Source organism: Ptiloglossa arizonensis, chromosome 10 (genome assembly GCF_051014685.1).
Source record: "Ptiloglossa arizonensis isolate GNS036 chromosome 10, iyPtiAriz1_principal, whole genome shotgun sequence".
Taxonomy (NCBI): Eukaryota; Metazoa; Arthropoda; class Insecta; order Hymenoptera; family Colletidae; genus Ptiloglossa; species Ptiloglossa arizonensis.
This window is the reverse complement of record NC_135057.1, coordinates 4,786,041-4,810,185: the sequence shown is the minus strand read 5'-3', so window position 1 is coordinate 4,810,185 and position 24,145 is coordinate 4,786,041. Positions and strand designations below refer to the sequence as shown.

At 35.8% G+C, this 24,145-nt stretch overlaps 1 protein-coding gene across 1 annotated transcript in view; it reads left to right on the top strand.

The window, feature by feature from the left end:
• C15 (homeobox protein C15) overlaps positions 1–23,855 on the top strand; it is a 97,591-nt gene extending 73,736 nt beyond the window's left edge. The window contains exons 2-3 of the mRNA XM_076321975.1: positions 612–840; positions 23,490–23,855. Of these exons, the coding sequence (XP_076178090.1) occupies positions 612–840; positions 23,490–23,727 (467 nt within the window). The 3' untranslated portion in view covers positions 23,728–23,855. The remainder of the gene's footprint in view (positions 1–611; positions 841–23,489) is intronic.
• The last annotated feature ends 290 nt before the right edge of the window (positions 23,856–24,145 follow it).

The following is a 24,145-nucleotide window of genomic DNA, read 5'->3' as shown; positions in this document are numbered from 1 at the left end:
TTCAGAGATAATTGATTGGTTCGTAGCAATCACTTTGCATAGACATTCATCTTATCCGATCTTGTTTCTCGATTACAGTCACTTTGCACCTTGTAATTACAAATCTTCGTGCACAAACTATAAATTGCAATATCACGATCTACGATAACCATCTATTAAATTGGTTTTTTAGTTCCGGTAAGAAATGTTTTAAACAATATCGTATTTCTTAAACTCGTTTATAAGAAAATATCAATGAAATGATACAATGTCGCAAATACTGACATTAAAATATTATCGTTGTTACTATTATTAAATGTCTTTATTACTTATACGCAGAAATACATATGTACAAGAAGGTACACAGGACACACGTTTATAAGACATATTTTACTCGTCATAGACTGTAGATTCTCCCTCTGAAGTATCGACACGTTTTACCGAATTACCCTGTATAACATTTTTCCTTCGAAAATCTCCCAAATATACTGTCAAAGTTTTATCGATTTTTTTCTCAAACGCCCTGCACGTTAATTTCCACGATCGCACGCACCACCGTATGCGTGGACACACTCGCGGATATAATAAATCGTAACGGAAGTGGTTAACGAGCGTTGATTTTTCTCCAACAGTAGCCGGAGCGTTCCCGAGAAGGATCGGTCATCCTTACCAAAACAGGACACCGCCGAAGAGAAAGAAACCGAGGACGAGCTTCACCAGGCTGCAGATCGCCGAGCTTGAGAAACGTTTTCACAAACAGAAATACTTAGCGTCGGCCGAGCGAGCAGCCCTGGCGAAGTCCTTGAAGATGACGGATGCCCAAGTGAAGACTTGGTTTCAGAACAGACGAACAAAATGGAGGTGAGTTTCTGGCATTTCGTAACGTATCGCGACGCTCCCTTCGTATCCGCGCAATTTTTCCCAATTGCGCGCTTTGGGCGAGACTGTGCTCAATGCGATTGGATACACAGGGTGTCCGTTTTATCGCGATACGGTGGAATATCTTAAGAAGAAAGAAAGTCTTCGAAAATACGTTCTTAAGAAAGTTGCTCGATACGCGATAAATATTATACGGAACACTCCACCCTCTTACAACGCGGTAGTTTTGTAATACTAGGTTGTTCGATAAATTATTTGTCGTTTTTTTTTTTTATTGTAAAAAAATACTATGACACTTCAACTTTGAACAACTGTGTATATACGAATAAGTCGACAGATCTATATGAAACTTCACACATGTTCATCAAACAGTATCTTTAGAAAAATAAATAGACAAACCTAATAGCTCTAGTTCTTATCGAACGATATAATTTATTGAGCAATCTATTATAATTTTCATTAAGCACGATTTGATGAAGTTGAACAACCCTCGTGTAGCACGAATGTTTTCATCGAATTGTTCAGGTTTCGCTCAACATTGTTTCGATACAATACGGAACGAATTGAACTTGTTATAAGAAGCTTGAGTGTATAAACAATTTTTTCACCCTCCTCTGAACCAAATAATATTCGTAAGAATATTTTTTTAATATCGTTGAAATTTATAAACGTTGAAATTGCGTATTAAGAGGATGCAGCGTTGTAAGGATCCTTTTCGCAAATAAATTCCATTCTTAATCATTAACTTTAGACCCTATATACCTTGATAATTTGTTGCAAAACTCTAGATGACCTTCGTAACTCGATAAAATAGTAAAATAGCAAGAAACTAATTGTTACGCATACGCTTCTCTTGATATCAAACAAGTTTCGTTCGAAACATTTTTTTATTCAACGTTCAGGTAAAGGACTCGGTCTGTAAATACAAAGCTCAAGAAAATCTTATTTTCCTCTATTTTAAGACAGTATACAATACTGTTAAAGATCGAGATACTCGATAAGAGTCGCAAACAAATCGCTAGTTGATTTTATTCGTCGCTTTTTACTCGGACGAAATGTTTCCTATCACTCCACATTTTTATAATGCTACAAACTCATCCACCCAACGTATTTTGAAACAGTAAACGAGTACTGTTAAAAATCGAGATACTCGATAAGAGTCGCAAACAAATCGCTAGTTGATTTTATCCGTCGCTTTTTACTCGGACGAAATATTTCCTATCATTCCACATTTTTATAATGCTACAAACTCATCCGTCCAACGTATTTTGAAACAGTATACGAGTACTATTAAAAATCGAGATACTCGATAAGAGTCGCACAACAAATCGCTAGTTAATTTTATCCGTCGCTTTTTACTCGGACGAAATGTTTCCTATCATTCCACATTTTTATAATGCTACAAACTCATCCACCCAACGTATTTTGAAACGGTATACGAGTACTGTTAAAAATCGAGATACTTGATAAGAGTCGCAAACAAATCGCTAGTTGATTTTATTCGTCGCTTTTTACTCGGACGAAATGTTTCCTATCATTCCACATTTGTATAATGCTACAAACTCATCCGTCCAACGTATTTTGAGACAGTAAACGATACTATTAAAAATCGAGATACTCGATAAGAGTCGCACAACAAATCGCTAGTTAATTTTATCCGTCGCTTTTTACTCGGACGAAATGTTTCCTATCATTCCACATTTTTATAATGCTACAAACTCATCCGTCCAACGTATTTTGAAACAGTAAATGAGTACTGTTAAAAATCGAGATACTCGATAAGAGTCGCAAAAAGAATCGTTAGTTAATTTTATTCGTTTGTTTACTCGAACGAAATTTTCCGTGCCTTTGCACGTTTCCACGACGCAACGAACTCATTCGTCCGGAAACCGAGTCGAACGGAACCATCGGCCAGCCGTCTTCCGGAACCGGCTGTTCAACGGGGACGACACCGTTCGCGTTGCACTTTTATCGAATCTCGTGTTCGAGCGTTCGAGAAATTGAAAGGGAAAACGCGAGATGGAAACCGCGCCCGGAATGTTAATAGCGGGTCGGCAGCGTCCTGCCGCGTGTATCCGTGGACGCATTGAAAGTCGAATGTAGCGGAGACTCTTCAAGATAAGGAAGGACGAAAACACGTCATTTAGATAAAACGGGGCCCGTTCGTGGCGCGGGTACCCGATACCAGGGGCGTCTCCGCGGCGAGACGCGGCCAGGAGAACATTCTTCGGGGGGTACAACGTGTTCCCTGACGGAGTCGTCTTTTTCCTGCCTAATAGTCGCTTCGGACGACTTTTAAAAGCGTCGTCCTGCTGTGTGTCCTTGGATCGTTCCGGGAAGAATTAGGATAAAGAGACGACTACTTCGAGGCTAGGGGAATCGTTCGGACAAGATGCTGGAGATTGTGGACACACGGCCCTAGAGTTTTTACCTTTGTCCGCGTACTTCTCAACGAACCGACGAATTTACGGATCGGGCTTTTTAAAAGGATGATGCATCACGGTCAACCATGGTAATGAGACGCGTTTCGGGACCGTCGTACCGTGGAACAGACACCTCGAAAACCTAACAGATATTCAAAATATAAAATTTCGTGAACTTGCGATTTTTGGTCATCGAATTGTACACAGCTGACAACATTTTTCGATGTTCAGAAGCAGGTTAAGCATTGAAATACCGAGGTCGGTGTCGGGTAAGTTCCAAGTTATCCATTGCTGGTGAATTTGGTTAGAGAATGAAAGAGATTCGGAGTTGAAAAATGAGTGTGTTAATAATTTGTTTGTTCAATGGTAAAATAAAAGATTACATACTTCGATGTTTAGACAGTATTGGAATATTTAAAAATAGTCGGTTGTTTTGCTCCTGTGAAGAAAATAAAAAATATATGAATAGTTTACTGCATTGTTAAGGTAATAAAAGAACCAAATATTTATACCTAAATGTTGCAATAATTTCCAAATATCGTTATTCATAATCTTTGATTTTATAATCATTCAACGAGCAAACTGTTATAATACCTAGTAATTTGGTTTTTAACCCTTAACTGATATGATGGTTATTTTGTTACATACTATGGTCTACCATAGATATGTTAGAATCTGTAGAATCCCATAGTTTACATATTTGTAGACATTTTAGAGAAAAAAAATCTGACGTTGTGAATTACTTTTATTAATTTATTAAGTACAAATAAATTGAATTTTCGACAATAACAATATTCATTAGAGTCTGTCGGATTCCACCTTGCCAGTTACGGGTTAAACACTGTCGTACATTTATAAAAAATGCATTTACACGAACATTTCTCGTTTGTTCGAACTTATACGACACCAACCTCGACATTCCGGTGCCTTTATTTGCATCAAATTCTATTAAATAATGTCGTACGGTTATATCGAGAACCGTAGGTACTAATTCTCATATTTTGAATTTTTGTTAAGTTCTCGAGGTTTCTGTTCCACCGTGCATCAGTTCGAAATTGACACTCTTGCAGTGGACTCTTCCAATAGGGACCATTAATTAAATTGTAACAATTTATTTTACGAGTCTTACGAGTTGCAACCATAATCGTACAGCGACGCTATACTGCCATTCGACATGGCTACGTCGTACGACAGGTTGTACGACAACTCCGCATACTGTACAATTATCGTTCGAATACATAATTGTATCAAAGATGGTTGTACGAACGATTGTACGGAAGATTGTTACGTTCGTGATTTTTATAAGAAGTATCTTGAATTATGTCAGTATCGAGACGCGCGACAATCGCATCGATACATATCAATTGTGTCAACATTGATACCCGTTTAATTGCATTTGCAATGTATCAGAAATAAAAGAACCGAGCGCAGCGTTCGATAATCAGTCTAAACGTTGAGCATAATGGGAACTAACTTTTTCAAATTCGATGGATTTGTCACCGTTGATCGTATGAAATTTTTCACGAGAATGAAACCAATGTAACAAATGCAACGTTATCGATAACAATGGCAATTGTACCAAAATAGAAATAATTTTATATTTAAAACATCAATTACCACGGTACATTTCCATTTGTATTTCATCTTCGAGTTTACGGTATTTATTCGACGAAATAATTTTACCATCATTGTCGGGACAACATCGATAGTAATTTTAACGAAGACGAGGAGTTCGCGCAAACTTAGAGAATTGATTTGAAAAATAGAAAGTCTGTGCAAATATAATACGCAAAATGTAATTACAAATATTTGAACGATCATTTGCGTAAAGACTCGTTCGAAGATATGTAATAACGTTGTACCGCTATGAAAGTCTAGTAATTGTAAGATTTTTTAAGCAAATCTTATTACTACAAGCTACCATTAGCGTATCTAATTTAAACAATACGGTTTTACATTTTAGTAAACGCGAGCGTGAGCATTTTGCAACTTTTATCGTAAGAAATGTAGTCGAAACAAGCACACTTTATATTAAATACACATTTCGTTCGAATTTTATTAGTTTTTGCCTGCGATACGATATGAAAGATGTATAAAAATGATTGATTTAGTACTAGAAGAACGAAACATAGACGAAATAACAAAAAACAGGATACGTGCGATTGATAAGCAGTTAGCGTTAATAGTAACTAATTGGCATGCGATAAAACGAAAAACTATCGAATATAAAATAAATTGTCAAGTCACGACATATTTACGACGTCGATAAAATAAAATGGACGTATTAATATTAGCTCTAGTTAGGTTGGATAATCGTTTCTTACTTGATCTCATTCCGATTAGTTAATATTAATAGGTTATCAAATGTACTAATTCCCTTTTCTATTAATTTACTTACATATCTACGTATGTATAGTTTAATGTATCGAATTATTGTATACATCCTCTTCATTGGAGTTTAGGTATAAAAAAAATTTCATTTGTATATATCGAGGAGAGACAAACAATGGATCGAAACGTTTGTCCAAAATTAAATATACTTGTTTCGACTACGTTTCTTCTAATATTTATTTTGAATACGACAAACAACGCTATCGAATAAATTAAATTAAACACGAAAACACTTGTACACACTTATTATTTCGTAACTTTTTTCGAAAATCTTCTCCCACGATGATTTAAAATTTCAATAACATTGTACAACGAGCTTTCAAAGTAACTTGTCTTCGAAGATAGCCGATTCGACAAACGACGAACTAGATTTTCCACAAAACCGATTTGTTGCATTGCGGATAACCGTTCGAGATGGTTATTTTCTGGGAACGCAGTCCCGTTATTTCTCGCATTGTTCCTGGAGCCTCGACAATAAAGGAGCGATTGGATAAAAAACAAGGAATGTAAAACACCGTGGATAAAAACTCGGAGAGTGCATTTCGAATGTTCGTAACAATCTAATAAGAGATCGATAACAGCACTCGTGGTAAAAAGTTTCCGATGCCGTTGCACCGCGATCTCGATTTCTTGTCGCATTTTACCAGTGTATTATATTTGTCGTGAAATGTGCAGAAACAAAAATTATGTTTCTGAAATGAATTATCATTCGTTGAGAAACGTTTTCCTGGGTTTTTGAAAGCGCTAAAAACAATATTATACGACAAATGGTTTTATACCGAGATGTTTTTAATTCTTTCTAGTCTTATTATGGTTGTTTTCTATGTTTCAAGTAAGGATGAGCAAAATGTATTTCAGAAAGTACTTCAAGAAAGTATTCCAAGAAGTGTTACAAAATATATTTCAAATAGTATTCCAAAAAGTGTTACAAAATATATTTCAAATAGTATTCCAAAAAGTGTTACAAAATATATTTCAAATAGTATTCCAAAAAGTGTTCCAAAAAGTATTAAAAATATTCCATTCATTGAACGCCTTACTAATTTGTATTGTGTAATCAAATATTCGAAAGTGTTATAATTGTATTATGGCGTAATACTCATCCTGGACGATGATTATAATTTTTTAAAATTGGAAATTTAGTTTTGATATACATACTATCGTACACATTCGAGGCGATGATTTTATATTTAGTGGTTGTGTAATTACAGAATAATAAATATTTTGTAATTGTCTCGTCAGTGAATATCGGATGTAGTAGCATTTCATAGTCAACGGTTAAATGAGTAAAGAATACTTAACTCGGTTTCTAGGTGAAGAGTAAAAATAATAAATAATATTTTATTCACGGTTCGTGAATAAATTTTTGTGTCACTTCATAAGTTTTTACGTATTTAACACAATTCCATTTATGCAAACCGAAAGCAGATCATCGATTCTTTATATTCAATCTTTCATCGATAGTCAAAATAAATTTTTCCGAGACGAACAATACCTTTCACTTAAAAACGAAGCAAGATCAAAGTGTTGATAAAGCTACGAAGAAATTATACAAAAAGATGGGCCCTACGTAGACAATTAATGTTTTCACATTTATGAACAGAGTTTTTTACAAAATAAAAATCGTAAAGTCTTGTTAAACGACTCAATGGATAAAAATATATAGATCTGTGAAACGAGTTTTTCATAAGCATCTTCAAAAAACGTCTCATCGAGCTGTAAATCATCTATCAACAAAAAGTAAAAGCTTTAATATATAATTGTTCCTTATTTATTTACCCACTGAAAAGAATTTATTAAATACAGTGATATTTTAGATCGTAATATTTCGATGAATTTTATACCTATAATAAATACCTAAAAGGCTATTAAAACAATGGATTTTTACAGTAATATTTTATTAGCACAGTGTATTTAAAATAACGATGTATCGTTTATTCGACAACAAAATTATATACGAGCATTCTTTACCAATGAGATGTCGAATGCAAAATGCTGGTATATTACGTCTTTCACAATGCGTCGCGCACAATTTATAGGAGTATTTAATACTTGACAGCATAATTGAATACAAAATGCAAACGAACGTCGATATTTAATTATCGTAGAATACAAACTGTCGAGTTATTGGCCGCTCGCTCTAAACACTCGATACAAGTTTTTAGTATTTTAGACACATTTCCATTACAAAATCATTCGAATGTGCCCATTCCCGCGTTTCAAGTGCCCGGGAGCGAGTTGAAATTTGATAAGTCTTTTTATTACGTAGTCGCTGTCACCGCTCGAGAAGCGAGCATGAAATTCGATTTAGCCGGCGACGACGTGTGTTATCTGTCCCTCAGTGTGTTCAGAAACGGTAACACAGTGACAGATACATTCGTCTGGATGTCCCGGCGAATTAAATTTACATCTAAATGACAAGTGGATCATAATTAATCTCGAGTACAAAACCGTTTGGAACGCGTATTGAATAAATCAAGAAATTTAAAGGAACGGAGCTCTTAGAAAATGAATCGATGCTCCGAATAAAATATTGTTTCTTACGGTATGCATGTATATAAGAGAACTATTTGTGTGAGCGATTTAACGATTTACACAACGATGTTCAATTTGAAAAAAAAAAGGATCACATTATGCAAACTGTATCCTAGATAAAGACAAAATTCTTTTGCTATATTTTCTGCGATGCGTCACCTTTCAAACGGGGCAGTCTTCTTTTTCGATTAAAGTTATAAAAATGTACGTAATTTTAAATGAAAAGTGGTACTCGTATAAATGATAATAGGAAAAGTAGCAACGAATAAAATCGTAGTAGTAATTTTACGTTTCGATCCTTAGTTTCTGGTCCCAAAATTAGTTCTATTAATTGTACCTATTAAGAGATAAATATTCTATGCGTAATTGAGTTACTCGTAACTTACCACATACTATTCCTGTGTAACAAACAAACCTATTTGTTTCAATTTCAGTTTTTGTCATGATTTAAAAAGAACTGTGTTCTCTTACCTTCTTGTTAAATGTAATTAAAGAAATTTTTAATATTAATCGTTACAAATTTTAATCACTATGTATTTGTTCATAAAGTGTATCTTTTTCACTTTACATTGCGTTATACACATAACCTAACACGTTTTAATGTATAAACGTAAAAAGAATAAAAAATATTGTAGTACATTTATTTGGAATATGTACGATTCTCCTTAAAAAAAAAAATTAATATTAAATAAATTTTGTTCACTATACTTGTACTTTTCCATAAAGTAATCTAACCTTTTGCTTGTTTCCGTGAAAATTATTGTGTCTTTTTCCAACCTTTAGTTGTTTAACCATCGTGCCCATGTTAAATAGGACAATAAACCAGAAAATGTAAGCTGAAATAAAAAATGTAAAGTTTGGAGGGGGAACCTTTCGTACAACCGAAAAGAGAATAATTCTACATGAAAAAATAAATCGTAAAATAAGGAATACAAATTTTTCATTCGAGGTTTTATTTTCGAGAAAATCGACTTTGAATATTCATCGAGTAGTCGTGCACTTAACTACGGATTAGATAAATGGATCTTGATATTAGATTTTTATTCACTTCTGTATATTCGTGATGACGCGACACTCTGAGTACTTATCGCAATATCATTTCTTGTCTTAGTACATTGTCACCATCAGTTTTGATCAGCAGTTTTTATCATTTTCTCGCAACGGTTGGATATACGATTCAACACTTTCAACAATGTTTCCATTAATAAATTAATCTTAATAAAAGAATAGAAAAGGTAAGCAGTAGCACGTCATACTGGTAGAGAATCAATATTACGAATTATATTAACGATATTTATAAATGACACACGTATCGAGATCCAGTCGACTAAACCGTAGTCAAATGGACGAGTACTCGGTGAATGTTCAAATTCGATTTTCTCAAAAACAAAACCTCGAGAAGATTGTACTCTTTGTTCTCGATTTTTCTTTCCACACAACATCACCCCCGCCTGTTCGGTTGTGTCATCAACGCGGGGACACAGACTGTATATTTTCGAAATTACCTTTAAATATTTTTATGGATCGATTAACGATAAAAAAGAACCGACTAAAAAGTGGCTGAAATATTCTCGACCGTTGTGAAATAATTGCGAAATAATCGCGTAGCCCGCGACACGGTAGCGAAACAGCAAATTGGCCCTCGGACCGAAACGAGTTCGACGTTGGGATACCTGAGTCGAGAGGCGTCGAATCCTCGATTTCATCGTTTCTCCAGCGCGCAAAAATAATCCTTGAAGGCCCCCTGGTCGCGGATCGGATGACTCGAAGGAGAAAGAAGGAAACAATCGCGTTTTCTCCACCCTTGGATCGGCACTTCCGCGGCGCGGTCCAGCGAGCAGCTGCGTTTAAAGTAACGAGATGACTGTAGGCAGAGATGAGATAACTTGGCCTCAATAATTCAGATACCTAACAGCTTAGCCCTGTCCCGTACATAATGCAGTCTATCCGCCCCATCGTGCTCCCTCATCCACCCCTGCTTTGACTGTCGACTCTCCACATCCTCGATCCACCCACCCCTCACCATCACCTCATCCCCAGAAGGTTCTGGCATCGCACCCCTTCGACTCGCGCCAGCCAGTCCGGTCGTCGACTGTTCCTCGAGCTTCTTGCCTCGGCTTTTAAAGTGTCAAACCCTCGAATCCGCGATTCCGGATCGTTTCGATCCGACGCTCGACCCCACCGATTCGCCTCGTTAATGATTCATCGGCCGCTGTGTCGGATCACGGCGGTAATCGGTCGAACACGAACGTACGCCGCTATAAAAGACTTGTTTTCCTCTTGGTTGTGAATCGTCGACCAAAACGAGAAGAAAAACTACCACGATTATACACAGGGTTGTTTTCGGACTTGCAATTACGGAACGATCGTCCCCTAACGAGCGTTGGAGGAATTTAACTTCAACACGACATTGAAACGGGAGCTTAGACACTCGGGGAGGTATACATTGCCGCACGAGGAGTTTCACGCTAATTTAAAAAGTTAAGGAAATCGTACGTTCCGATTCTGAACGAAAATGTCGCAGTTGGGTACTTTCGTGGTTTACCAGAGAGCTTAAAGTAAGATATTGTACTCTTTTATCGATACAAAATACACTTTTCCCGATCAAGGATCCTACTCTTCTGTACTAAATTCTCTTACGTGTCTTTATCCGATTTCGTATCAATACAATTGCAAAGGGAAATATCGGTCATATTAATCACGACTCGACAATTTCGATATTTAACTACGAATTAACTCCTCTATTTTCTGATTTCTCTTTTTCTTTTTCTTGTGCTTTCTTCGATAGTACCTGCTACTGGTGTCTCTCCCCATTTGTCTATGTGTGTGAGTGTATACTCCGCTATCCATGGACATACATTGAAGTGACAGAGTATTACGAACAATAAAAATTGGGGCAGTTATCTCGTTGTGTAATGTCTACAAGAGCGAATGCAATCGTCCTGTAAAAAAACTACAAAGGAACGTTACATCTGTCATTGCCATAATTCTTTCGCCGAGGTCCTTCTTTGTAAACGTGAGTTCAGCGCGTAACGCTCCTAGATACCGAAGCTTATAACCCTATTAATCGAGAATCACGAACTATAGAAATATTTACTCCCTAGTATCGCAAATAACAGAGAGTCTACAACTTGGAATAACTAGCAGTTGTCAGAATGTTTAATCTTGGGACGTTTTTGTTACTGGAGTTCAAGAAACAATTCCATCAGGGATATGACACCCTTTCACTGGGTGTTGGCCTACGACACATCAAGTGATGTTAACAGTGATACGACTGAACTCTTTCCTAGAGAAAATTTTCCGATATTTTCCAATCGTACCCAAGTTTATGAAAATATAAACAAATTCTCAACGTTGGAACGACGGTCTTAAAAACCACATGATCTTCATCAACGTAACGTAAACCCACTCGTGTGTTCCTTACAAAGTGTCTATCGGGATACAATAGACTTGGGATAAACTGAGAAAAGATAGGATTCGTTATTGTTAACAAAAGAGCATCTGGATAATTATTCACTCGAACCATAACCTTGGGTACCTTTTTTTGTTTCGCAGATATCTTTCTTCGTCTAATTAGCTTTGCAATCACTGTGCATAAAGTTTCAACGTTTATTTTTATTTCTGTGGCTAGTTGCGTAACTCGTATAAAAGCAACAACGATGCTATAAATCGATTTTTACGTCTTACTAAATTATTATTGCTACATGCAGTGAAACTACTATTATTTACAAATCGACACGGCCAAATTGTTATTAAAATTGCTCGTGCTCTGAAACGTGATAATAAAACGAACAAACTCGCGACTAACAACATATTGGAAAAGCGTGGGTGTTTTAGTAATTACGAACGATAATGTCAAGTTTGTAATATATACTTGTAAATATACAAAGTGCTATCTAGAAATTGGCACGAAGGGATAACGACAGAAGTAATGTACCCTATCTGAACCCCATTTGCTTTCCTTTCTTCGTCACGTTGCTCAACCTGGATAGAAAGTACAACCGAGGAACTTAATGGTGACACAAAGCACTTATGATTGTATTATCATTCGTGTTGATAAATGACATTGGATAGATACAATTAAACGGTACACGCAGCAGGTGCTTTTAAACTCGTACTCTGCTACTATTAGTAATCGAACACATGTTACTCGTAATGGGATCAAGAATAGGGTGACTACTCGTCCAAAAATGATTAATCGCGGATAAATGACTTTACTCGCTGATGGATACACCTTAAATTGTTGACCCAATTGTTTACTATACTTCGATGTTCGATAGTCTTGAATTCAATTTACGACCGATAGCGTATTTGTAATCTCAACGCGATGTTGCTTAAGAATATTGGATAAAAACAAGCGATTCTTTCTACTTTTTTGTCTCATTAAGCCGAATAATCCAAACACAGTCGAAGAACTTATTATTCGTGTTGGTAAATGATACTGATTGGGAACGATTAAATGGTACACGCAGCAAAAGCTTCTACACTTACACTCTGCTGTCATAAGTAATATCGCGTAATCAATTAGAGAATTGGTCAAAAAGTTATTAATTGCTACACGTGGATACGCTACAGACAAATCGATTGAAAATTGTTACCAATAGCGTGTTTGTAATCTTGACGCTTCGTTGCTACAGAATAACGGATAAAAAGAAATTGGGGACATATGAAATTATACATTACGGTATCTACTCGTTGCGAAAGATAGAGTTAAGTTTACAATATAAACTTACAAATGTATGAAGTGTTATCCAAAAGTTACAGCTAGCTATAGAGGGATAACGATAAGAGTAATGTGTCCCAGGTTGCGAGAGAATACGGTTATGCTGGCCACAGCGAATGGGGCTAGGCCGTGTCGGGACTGCAAAATGTAATCGGCACGGCGCCCTCAATTATTAATTGCTAACCGCGTTAATTACTTGCAAGGGTGTAGGCGCGGCTGTCACTGAAACAGTGGCGTAGCCGCGGTAGAATTTCCGATAGAACGAGCCGAATGTAATCGAATCGCTGTCATTGATAAAAGGCACGTCGTGTTAAATCTTATCGATTTTCTGCTCGGATACTTCGTTACGTATAGATACGGATTTCGTAAATTGTGTTTCAAAACGGACCGAATTGAATTATTTTTAATTCGCGAAACAAATTACTCTAAACGAGTGTAATTTGAAGAAATAAAAAACCCAGTCACGATTACGATCGCGTAGTTTCTTCGATAGAAAAATTCTCCTTCGAAAATATTAGGTTAGGTCCCTTCGGGTGTTAACCGGGGAATATTTCGATTAATATCTTGAAATAAAACTGACTGTATTGAGGAAATATTTGAAGGTCGATTTTTCAAAGAACTTTGATTTTTTGGTACTCGATCGTTAAACCAGTATTTAGCAAAATATTAAGTATAATTGACTTGGAAATATATAGTTGTTGGTTAACAACAATTCATCGTCGCATCGAAACTTACTAAGAACCATTTTTTTAAACGGCAATAGCATACATTCTCCGAAAGGAGCCTTTTCAAATTTTCGTTGTAATAAAGACTAAAATTCTTATTTAAAAAATTATTTCAAAATGTAAACAATTGTCGTGCAATTTCTTTTCTCTGAATTTGTTTTTTTAGAAGTCACGGAATAGACCTCTACGAAGAATTTGTTCTAATGGCGTAAAAGTGAACACTTTTTAGTCGTATTTACTTTCGTTCTATAGAAATGTTGTAGAAAAAGAATTTATACGGAAAATTGGGTGGTTTCTTTTATTATTCTACAAACGAAATACAAAATAATATTGTCTGCAAGTATGTATCTCGGTGTTTATAAAATTATACAAGATAGATATACATTGATCAAATATTTTTAACAAAGATTATAGACCAAGTTGCGTTATTTAAATGAACAGAAACAACCTCTAAAATAGCTTAAGTTCCACCGGCCTAAAATATATTAACGTACACTCGGATCTATAAATTTACCAATTAGAAAAATATGGAATATTAAATACTAATTAGTAATTCGGTAAAAATCGTTAACAATTCTGCTCCGTTTTATTAATACAAAAAATACGGATTAATTTGATTAAAGATATACTCGTTTCCACGGCTATTTACTTTCTCGATTGTATTATAGTCGATACGTAAGCTTTTCCTACAATTACGCCCAAAATTGATTTCGTATAATCGTTTCTAGAAAAAAGATTAAAATGGAATACCGAAAAGAATTTCAGAAAATCACCCGTAGTTCTGTCACTTTTTTTTTTTTTGTTATCGTTACGTCGAGTGTGTTTCCACGAAACAAAAGTATCGGTGGGACAAGAAACTAATATCGGCCGGAGAAAATTACAGGAAGTTCAGGTAGGCTTGCCTAACCAGGGAATGGAAGCAGAAAGGTCAAATTAACAAGGTACTTTCTGATCTTCGATAGGTCGGATCGCAGTATAATTCGTAAGGAGACACGTTGGCTGAGTGCCACCGGTCTTTAGAACTCCACGCGTGTTGCGTAAAGGAACCAGTTTCGAGAAATTACAACCGTCTGTCCTGGAAAACGTTGTAATCTTAGAAAACGTTCGCCCTTCTCCTGGCTGTGGTAATACTCGACGAACCTAGGGACTTAATTAGACAGACTATAAATCAAAGAACATCGTAGATACCCTATACCCGATAACTCAATATCGTTTAATCGAGAAAATATTCGTACTTGGAGAATAAAATTGTTAATTCGAAAATGAATAATTTTAGTTCCCTAAATTTCAACCAATCTTCGCGGAAGTGATTTACTAAACTGATAGTATTATATCCAAATTTATCTCTATTGATCTTACTAGGGGTGTGAATTGTTATTCTCGGGAAGAACAACTTTTGTCGACCGAAACGTAGGAAATAAAAACTTTTCGGCTCGGAAATTTGCTCGGAAAACCGAAAGATAAACATTATTTTAATTTATATCGATCTATTGTACTTTGGTTACAATACTTGGTGACTCGAACGAGCAACTGCGCATACAGTGTCCTTCGATCAACTTTTCAATGTTTACCATGTGTGGCAAGCCATTCTGAACTAAAAGGTTATGCACGATACGGATATAGTCTTATCCGTTACAATGATAAACACTGTTCAGTTTGAATGTCGAGTATGGCAGTGGCAGCTACTGGCGAAGGTATAGGCTGTCCATGATTCCGAATCTACTTCTACATTTTGATCGATCGACTCGATTAATCTACCGTATGGCAAACGATTTATAACAACAATGTACCGGCAGCTTGGAAATAATTAGAGCAAACAGTGTACTACAGGAGCGATAACATGAATCTATCAATTAGACGGTTACACTTTTCCAAGTCTATTTACTTAATACTTTACTAAGTCGAGTATAAATTAAGTCGAATTATCTGAAATATTTACACACAAATATTTTGTTAATTCAGTGATCCCTGTTTCTAGATATTAATCGAAATATTTGATTGATAAATATGAAAAATTAAGAAAAAATCAGAAGAGAAAGGTGAATGGTTCAAAGATGACTACATTCTCAGGACCATACTTTTCCCACGATTATAATAACTCGTGTACATTTCACGATTACATCATTTTTTTTTTTAATGAGAACGTGTATCTTCTTCACATAGAAAAAATTCTCTCGTCGCTCTTTGTAAAAGTGTTAAGGTAAAGTGATCGAAAAACGATTTGTTTCGTGTTTGTTATTGCTCTGAACACCAACTAAATTATACACATATAAAGAAAAGAACAACTTTCTGAAACGAATACAGTATCGTATGAACCTTCGTTACGCGAATGATGTATAATTGAAACTCTCTACTATCCGAACAAAGCATGTTCTTGTAAAATATCCCTTCTGCTATTGAAACGTTCTACGATTATTCTTAATGTATATGTTCACACCTAATAACAGCATCGAAACAGAACCAGGCGAGTTTAACTACAACAATAAGACACGAAATGATTTGCAAATTGTAAAATATTCTAATATTAGCAGGAACGAATGATATTGGGAAAGTTACGATTAACAACGTTAGAAACGTATTCGTCGACAATCGTTAAAAGATTCGTGCCATTGAAAAAGTGGTTATGTAAGTGATTTAAGAAAGAATTTTTTATTCCGGGTAATTAGGCGTGTAAACAAACTATAAGCGATATTCTCGTACATTATTTTTCCATTTCTTTCATCAATAATCGTGCTACTTTATCCGAAATATAGAATGATCGATCGTAAAAACGAAAGGGGCCTTATTACACGAAAAGTCCCTTACTCTAGCAATCTTATTCTACTAGTATGGATAACGGAGGTTTTACTAAGGGAGGTAGTGATAAAATTACTGAGAATGTAAAAATAAATTAAAAATGTTAAATAACATTTTTTCATACGGGGCTATGTTTTCGAGAAAATTGACTCGGAATGTTTTCCTGGTACGCGTCCACTTAATTATCTACGTTGTGGTTAAACGGATCTCAATGCAAATTATATGTTGTTTACAAGTAGCGTTAATATCGTGCATAATATTGATTCCTTATCGGTCTTCGTGTACTACTAATTACAACCTTCGTCCATTAGGATTAAGTTGAAATGAAAATGGCAAATGAAAATAAGACGCGTAATTTTTAAGGTACGCTTTATTATTGTAGGAATTGTTCAAAATAATTCCCATGGTGTTACATACACTGCTGTATTCTCTGAATTAAATTATTATGCACACTTCCCAATTTATAATATTTACGTATTTAATTCTTTAGATAGCAATTTAAACAATCCTCACTTTTAACTACCGAAAACTTTTATTATATTCGAAATGAACTATTGTTTTAATAAAACTCCATAAAAAATGGCGGACGATGTTAATTAAGATGTTAATTAATAAATTAATTGTTTCAATTCAGATATCATTCACTGTACCAATAAACTGCATTGAAACCAAAAATGAAGAAACTAAAAGATAGTAACAGGTAATGACATCGTATCATTACCATACTAAGTCGTGTCGATAGAATTATATACAAACGGAAAAGTAAATAGTCTGTATCGAGATTCGTTCAACCATGGTAAACACTCCAGCTCAAAAGTTATAGGACACTTACCCATTTTAACTATATAATATAAATAATTTAAATTATTTTATATTCTTAGATATATTTATGGGCATATGCTCGATACTAGCTAAGTACAAAAAAAATAATTGGCCGTTCGAGTGTTTCCAATAATGAGAAAAAATGTGTAAAAATGTTTAAAAATATTTAAATTTCACAAAAGGACTTGCAGAGCACTCTATGAGATGAATGGAATCGTATTAAATTGTTGCAAACAAATTAATCTCTAAAATGTCAAAATTCATGAAAACGGGTACTTGTAACGAAGAATATAGCAAGGAGAAAAAGATATAATTATTATTAACGATGTCGGTGAGATTCTGTGCGAATTATTGCACATATTTTTTATTCTACAGATAAACTAACAGTGTAAAATACGAAAAGAGATTGTTTTCCGTTGTGAATATTTCAATGACTTTTCATTATTTTTTAAAATCTTTATGACATTTCAATAGGTGTCCTACAACTTTCGAATGAAAGTGTACGTAATTAAGTATCTACACACATACCAGAAGAATGAAACCAAAGCCTCGTACGAAACAATTTTATTCCACAGTTTTTTTCCATAGAATCAGCTTCTTACCGGTTGTACCACGACTACTGAGACACCTTGTACATCGTAATCCAAAACAGTGAACTAGTGGTACACCATCCACCCCATCATTCGGCGTGCAATTAATTTCGAAGCTGGATACGAAATCTGCGCAGTGATTTTGCAAAGTAGAAAACAGAAGAAATTCGAAGGGCGGGTGATGCACTTTGCGCGTACTTTGGCCGATCGTTTTCCCTCGATAGCAGTATCTCTATCGTTTAATAACGCAAGGGTCGCGAAGGGTGAAATCATAAATCCGCTTAAAAGCGAACGAAAGATAAGCGGGCGCGTTTCCCACAATTACCGGGGGCCGAAGCAACGAGTGGAAAATAAACAAGTCGATCGTGTGTTGATTGCGGCTGAGAACTGTCGTTATCTGAAATCTCTGGTCGACATCGGCGGCCGTTCTAGTCGTTAATCGTGCAACAAACGATCGAGTTGTGTCCCGATCGAACCGACTCGTTCGTGATACACGGGCTACCGAGGGGGGCAACGCGGCGCTCTCGCAGGAAGAAGCTGGAACGGCCCTCGCGGAGATAAACAAAGGTACAACGGAACCGTTTAATTATCGAGGACCGGAGATTAACTCTAATGGAACGACGGTGTTTCGTGGCTCGTATAGAAGCGGCTCGCTGATTGGCCGCGTTATCCCGTCTGGCGCCTACCAGACTGAATAACTTTTCGGTTTGATCTCGTTGGCAAAGAGCACTCGACGATCTCGGCAACGCGGACCGAAATATTGTCGATAAGTCGCTTGAAAATAAACAACCGACAACTTCCCTCCGACTCGCTGGCGGATAACTATCTGCTAACCAGCGGAGTTGGTAATTGGAGTGCAACATTGACGCGTACGGTTCACCATTCGCGATACTTGCTCGCGCGAAGTCCGATCGGACCAAGTGTAACGATGTTGGATCGTGCACTGGAGCGAGACATTACACCGGTCTACAACATTCGATTCGCTTGTTCCTTACGCAAGGTTCAACGCGCGATCTTAACCCTAGCGCGTTCCTCAAGTCTAACTCGACCCACCGCGCAATATATGCTTTCTCTATAATTAAGATTATTATAGTAGCTGTAAGTTCCATATTATTTTTGTCCCGGATACTTTACGCGTATAAACAAATGAAAGAACGCTTCGAGGTTAATAGAATTTTAGTAGTATTATTGTTACGCGAGGTTCAACGCGCGATCTTAACCTTAGTGCGTTCCTCGGGTCTTTTTCGACCCACCGCGCAATATATGCTTTCTCTATAATTAAGATTATTATAGTAGCTGTAAGTTCCATATTATTTTTGTCCCGGATACTTTACGCGTATAAACAAATGAAAGAACGCTTCGAGGTTAATAGAATTTTAATAGTATTATTGTTGCGCGAGGTTCAACGCGCGATCTTAACCTTAGTGCGTTCCTCGGGTCTTTTTCGACCCACCGCACAATATATGGTTTCTCTGTAATTAAAACTATTATAGTAGCTGCGAGTTCCATATTATTTTTGTCCCGGATACTTTACGCGTATAAACAAATGAAAGAACGCTTCGAGGTTAATAGAATTTTAGTAGTATTGTTGTTACAACGCGTAATCTTAACCCTGATGCGTTTCTCGGGTCTTTTTCGACCCACAGCGCAATATATTGTTTCTCTATAATTAAAACTATTATAATAGCTGCCAATTCCATACCATTGTCGTCCTAAACACTTTACACGTATAGACAAATGAAAGAACACTTTGTGGTTAATTAGTATTTTTCACGCTAAATTCAAATATGCTACCGGTTTTTTTCCTATCGCGTGACATTTTTGAATAACGTGTAGTTTAATATTCGATAACTCGTATAATCCCATACACATATATATAAACTAAAACCTTATCTAAAATGTGTCACTTGTTAATTTCTTGAAATATTCGGCTTTAAGAATATCCCGTTCGAGTTCTCCAACAGTAATCGACCACCATATTAACGTTTTATTTGGCTTGGAATCGTTTTTCCATATTCAAAATATCGCGGGAATTTTTAAAGCCGAATTACATAAAAACTATAGCAGATAAGAAGAAACGGATATGGGATTTGAATTTAACGAGAAAATATTGACAGATGAACCATAAAATCAACATTTTTCGGTGCTTCAAAGCGGAATTGTATAAAAACTATACTTTATAAGAGAAAACAAGTTCCAGATTCAGATTCAGTAGCAAAAAATATATACGAATCGATGTAAATATTATCTGTAAAAAAAAAATCGTGTTTACCAGTGTTTTTAAAGTGAGACATTTCTTACAGAATAATCTTACCGATAAATGATCGGAAAGAGACAACGCTTTGCCGAACAATTCTCATTCGATCGGTGTTTTACAATTAAAAAATAGACAATCTCGGCGTTTATTTTCGGAAGAATAGTTTGCAACGTTCGTGTATTTTGCATGCAGTAAAAGGAAATCTATCGATAAAAATGACCTCTATCGTAGCCAAGGAAAACTTTCGATGGGACTCCCCATCTAAGCAGACCATCGACGTTGCCAACAAGTCGGCCATTTTGTGGTTCCCTAATAGACTTAGTGCTAGAAAACAGACACCCTCGAACCACCCCTTAGCGAGCTAGCGCTGTGCCGTCGACGAATCGAATTAACTTTATTACGTTTGTCTTCTGTTTTCCGCCCCAACAACCAGTCTCTTTTCACCCTCAGCTGCTCTCGGTCGATTTCTCCAGTCTTGTTGCGCGCCATCCAGCTCTTGCTCTTTGCTGTTCAAGCGAACCGATCTCATCGGCCGAGTGTACTCGAGGGCATTCGATAATCTCGTTTACCCTTACCGATTTCTTTGAGCGGTCATGTCCTATCGAACTATCTCGTTGCGATCGGTCGTTGCTCCAATCGCATCGAGTTTCGTATTAGATTGTTAAAAATTAACTGACCGAATTCTTTCAAAAATTTGTAACCACCATAGTCTCGTATTGGATTGTTGAAAATAAAGTGGCAAAATTTTTTTTAAAATTTTTAACTACCATAGTCTTGTATTAGATTGTTGAAAATAAAGTGGCAAAATTTTTTTTTAAATTTTTAACTACCATAGTCTTGTATTAGATTGTTGAAAATAAACTGGCCAAATTTTTAAAAAAATTTTTAACTACTATAGTCTTGTATTAGATTGTTGAAAATGAACTGGTCAAATTTAAAAAAAAAATTTTAACTACGATTGTCTGATATTAGGTTTATCACATCAGTGAAATAGGGTTTGTGTAATATTTATAAACTTAAGAAATATATATATACATACATATTCGATAAGGTTACTTTGCTTTTTATTTATAGACAATTTTCAAAATACCTAATTTTTTTTCATTTCTATTTCGAAAGAAAAAATGTAGTAAACTTAAATTTAGAATCCTACGGAAAATCAATATTATATTCAGCTTTCCTCTGCAATCGGTTCATTTCAGCCTTAAACTGAATATGTAATACTATCTTATAATAGAAATACTTAAATGTAAATTGAAAACCGCTTGAATCCAAAATAGAACAGCGAATCAAAATTATACTCGCTAAATTATACTCTCGCTCTAAAATTCGACTTCAAAGATCACAAAAGGTAACATATAGATTTACAAATTAAGAGTCTGAGTGTGGAACAAAAAATTCTTTTACTCAATTTCATTGAACATCCATAGTAACAAGTAATAATACACGTTGGAACGAATTAAGAAACTCGATCGAAATTTGTCAGAATCGAAAAAATTAATTAAATAGGAAATTAGCAGTCTCTTTGCAAATATTATTTCGCTTTTCGGCAATGGGTAAGTATAGCGAACCGACTTAATATATTAAATCTTACCCACACCTCTGAAATATGCCAAATTATTTCTCAAAAGATAATTAGTAATAATTAACATTGACTCTAGAATCCTTGCTTACGATTTTCGTATAAAATAGTATAGAAATTCCATCCAACCAAGCGTAATTTCGTACAAGCGGTGACTACTATGTCCTGATCGCTTTTGCCACAATAGTAATTGGAATATTTTTATAGAAAGTAGCGTAAATGCCAATATTACAAAATTTTGCTTTTTATAAAAAAATGTTTTATGCGCCAAAAATAATACCATGGTATGTAATTTGGAGTTGGTTCATATTTATGTACTTACAGTTTATATTACATGAATAATTTCTAAATTTACTATCATTTCGTCCAGGACCATTCATATATTTACATCTGTTCTAAGAGAAATGACTGTCTTTTCATCGATTCAAGTTATTTTTGCATGTTCGTACAAAACAGTCTTTACAATTTACAACTTTTATATTGTCACAATTATAACATAGAAAATTAAAGGTAGCATGCGTGTTTTTGTTTAGAAGCAATACGTCTTAGTCATGAAGCAGCCTTTCAATTACATCCTATAATAATTAGCTATATTTAATATATATTTCGAGAACATGACTTCCAATGGTAATTCGAAGCGTAAAAGAAACGTGCCCGTTATTTTGAACAAAATTAAAATCTCGAAAAGATCGAAAAACGATGAAACAACAATTTCTCTATCTAAAATCTTTGGTGTTGGAAAATCAACGATGTGTAATATTAATAGAAATGAATCTAAAATAACAAAGTACGAGACCAAAATGACACCGAGTGGGACGAATTTTTATAAGGATCGAAATATTGCTATAATCTGAAGAACGACCTAAATGTAATACCATCGGGCACGATTTTCTGACACTTATCTTCCGCAGTAACATTTCAACCATGAAATATTTTGTGTGAGGTTGTTTTTATCGAATACATCATAGACAAGGATATGAATATTTGTATGAAAGGATGAGTGATTATAAAGTCAGGTATCGATTAGGTTATAGGTTTAAATTGGCAATAGTGTATGGAATATATAAGGTTAAGAGAGTAGTATGACTGTGTAGTCGGTGGATCGAAAGGTAGAGAATTTGCACGCGTGACGACTGGTTTATATACTTGTGTTATTCTTTACGTCAATAAACCAGTAAATAGTGGTAAACACAGTGTTCTCCCATTGTTCTATTAACCCCTTGCTCTACGATTTAATTTTCGATACCACGTGTCATAATGAACAGTAAGGTCGGTTACAACTCTCACTGTCCTCGTGAACGCTAAATTGTCTTTTCGAAGACATTATGCAAGTGTTTCCTTCTAATATTGTCAAGAAAATATATTGAGTTGTTTGAAAAGTCATTTCGTTTTCCAAAATGAAGAATATATCATTTAATAAAATGTTTATACGCTCTAAAAAGATCGTGTTTCATTTGTATCAAAAAAGTCTATCTAACGGTAATTCGAAGCGTAAGAGAAACGTACCCGCTATTTTGAACAAAATTAAAATCTCGAAAGTATCGAAAAACGATGAAACAACAATTTCTCTATCTAAAATGTTTGCTGTTGGAAAATTAACGAAATGACATTCCGAACAACCCAATATTTGAACATACGAATGTGAACTCATCCGTGGTTCTTGCGTTCCGATTTCGTTACCACGAGTCTCGCGCGATATTTTAAGCGAAAGGGTTAATCTCATATCCCAACATGTGTCAACTGCGCAGAGAACATTGAATCATCTTCGGTTACCGTGTTTGTTGCAGGAGACAAACAGCGGAGGAAAGAGAGGCCGAAAGGCAGGCGGCGAATCGGTTGATGTTGTCCCTTCAAGCCGAAGCTCTTGGGAAAGTGGCTTATCCAACGACAGTGCCCAGCCATCCGGCAGGTACCACCGTTCCCAGTTTGGATAGGCAGCAACCGCCCAACGCGCTGACCCACCCCGTCGGTCAATGGGCCTCACCGTACGGCCCACCGCAACCCCTGGCCGAGCCAATTTGCTGAACCTCGGCGACTCACGCGAATCGAAAGACTCACGACGAGTGAACTTGGTGTACTAATCGTGTCGCTTTTGTATCCGGCCGACTGGAATACTGTCGCAACTAAAAAAGTGGAAACGCGACTTTGGCCCTTACACCGTCAATTAGAAGGAAATTGTAAGTAGCGAGTTCACTCGAGGAGGACGAGCGTGTAATTTGTTCTTAGAACCGTTTATTGTAAAGTGAACAGCGATACGGGCAGAATTCTCATCTTTCGAACGTTCGTAATGAAGAATCGATCGCGGATCGAACCGATAATTGAAGGAGAGTAAATTTTACAAATGGCGCGTGTTAAGAAATTTGTGAAATTCCAACGACGTCTATCGGCTAAGTTCATTTGTATATGAAACTGTATGATAACCGTAATAAGATTTATTTATTTA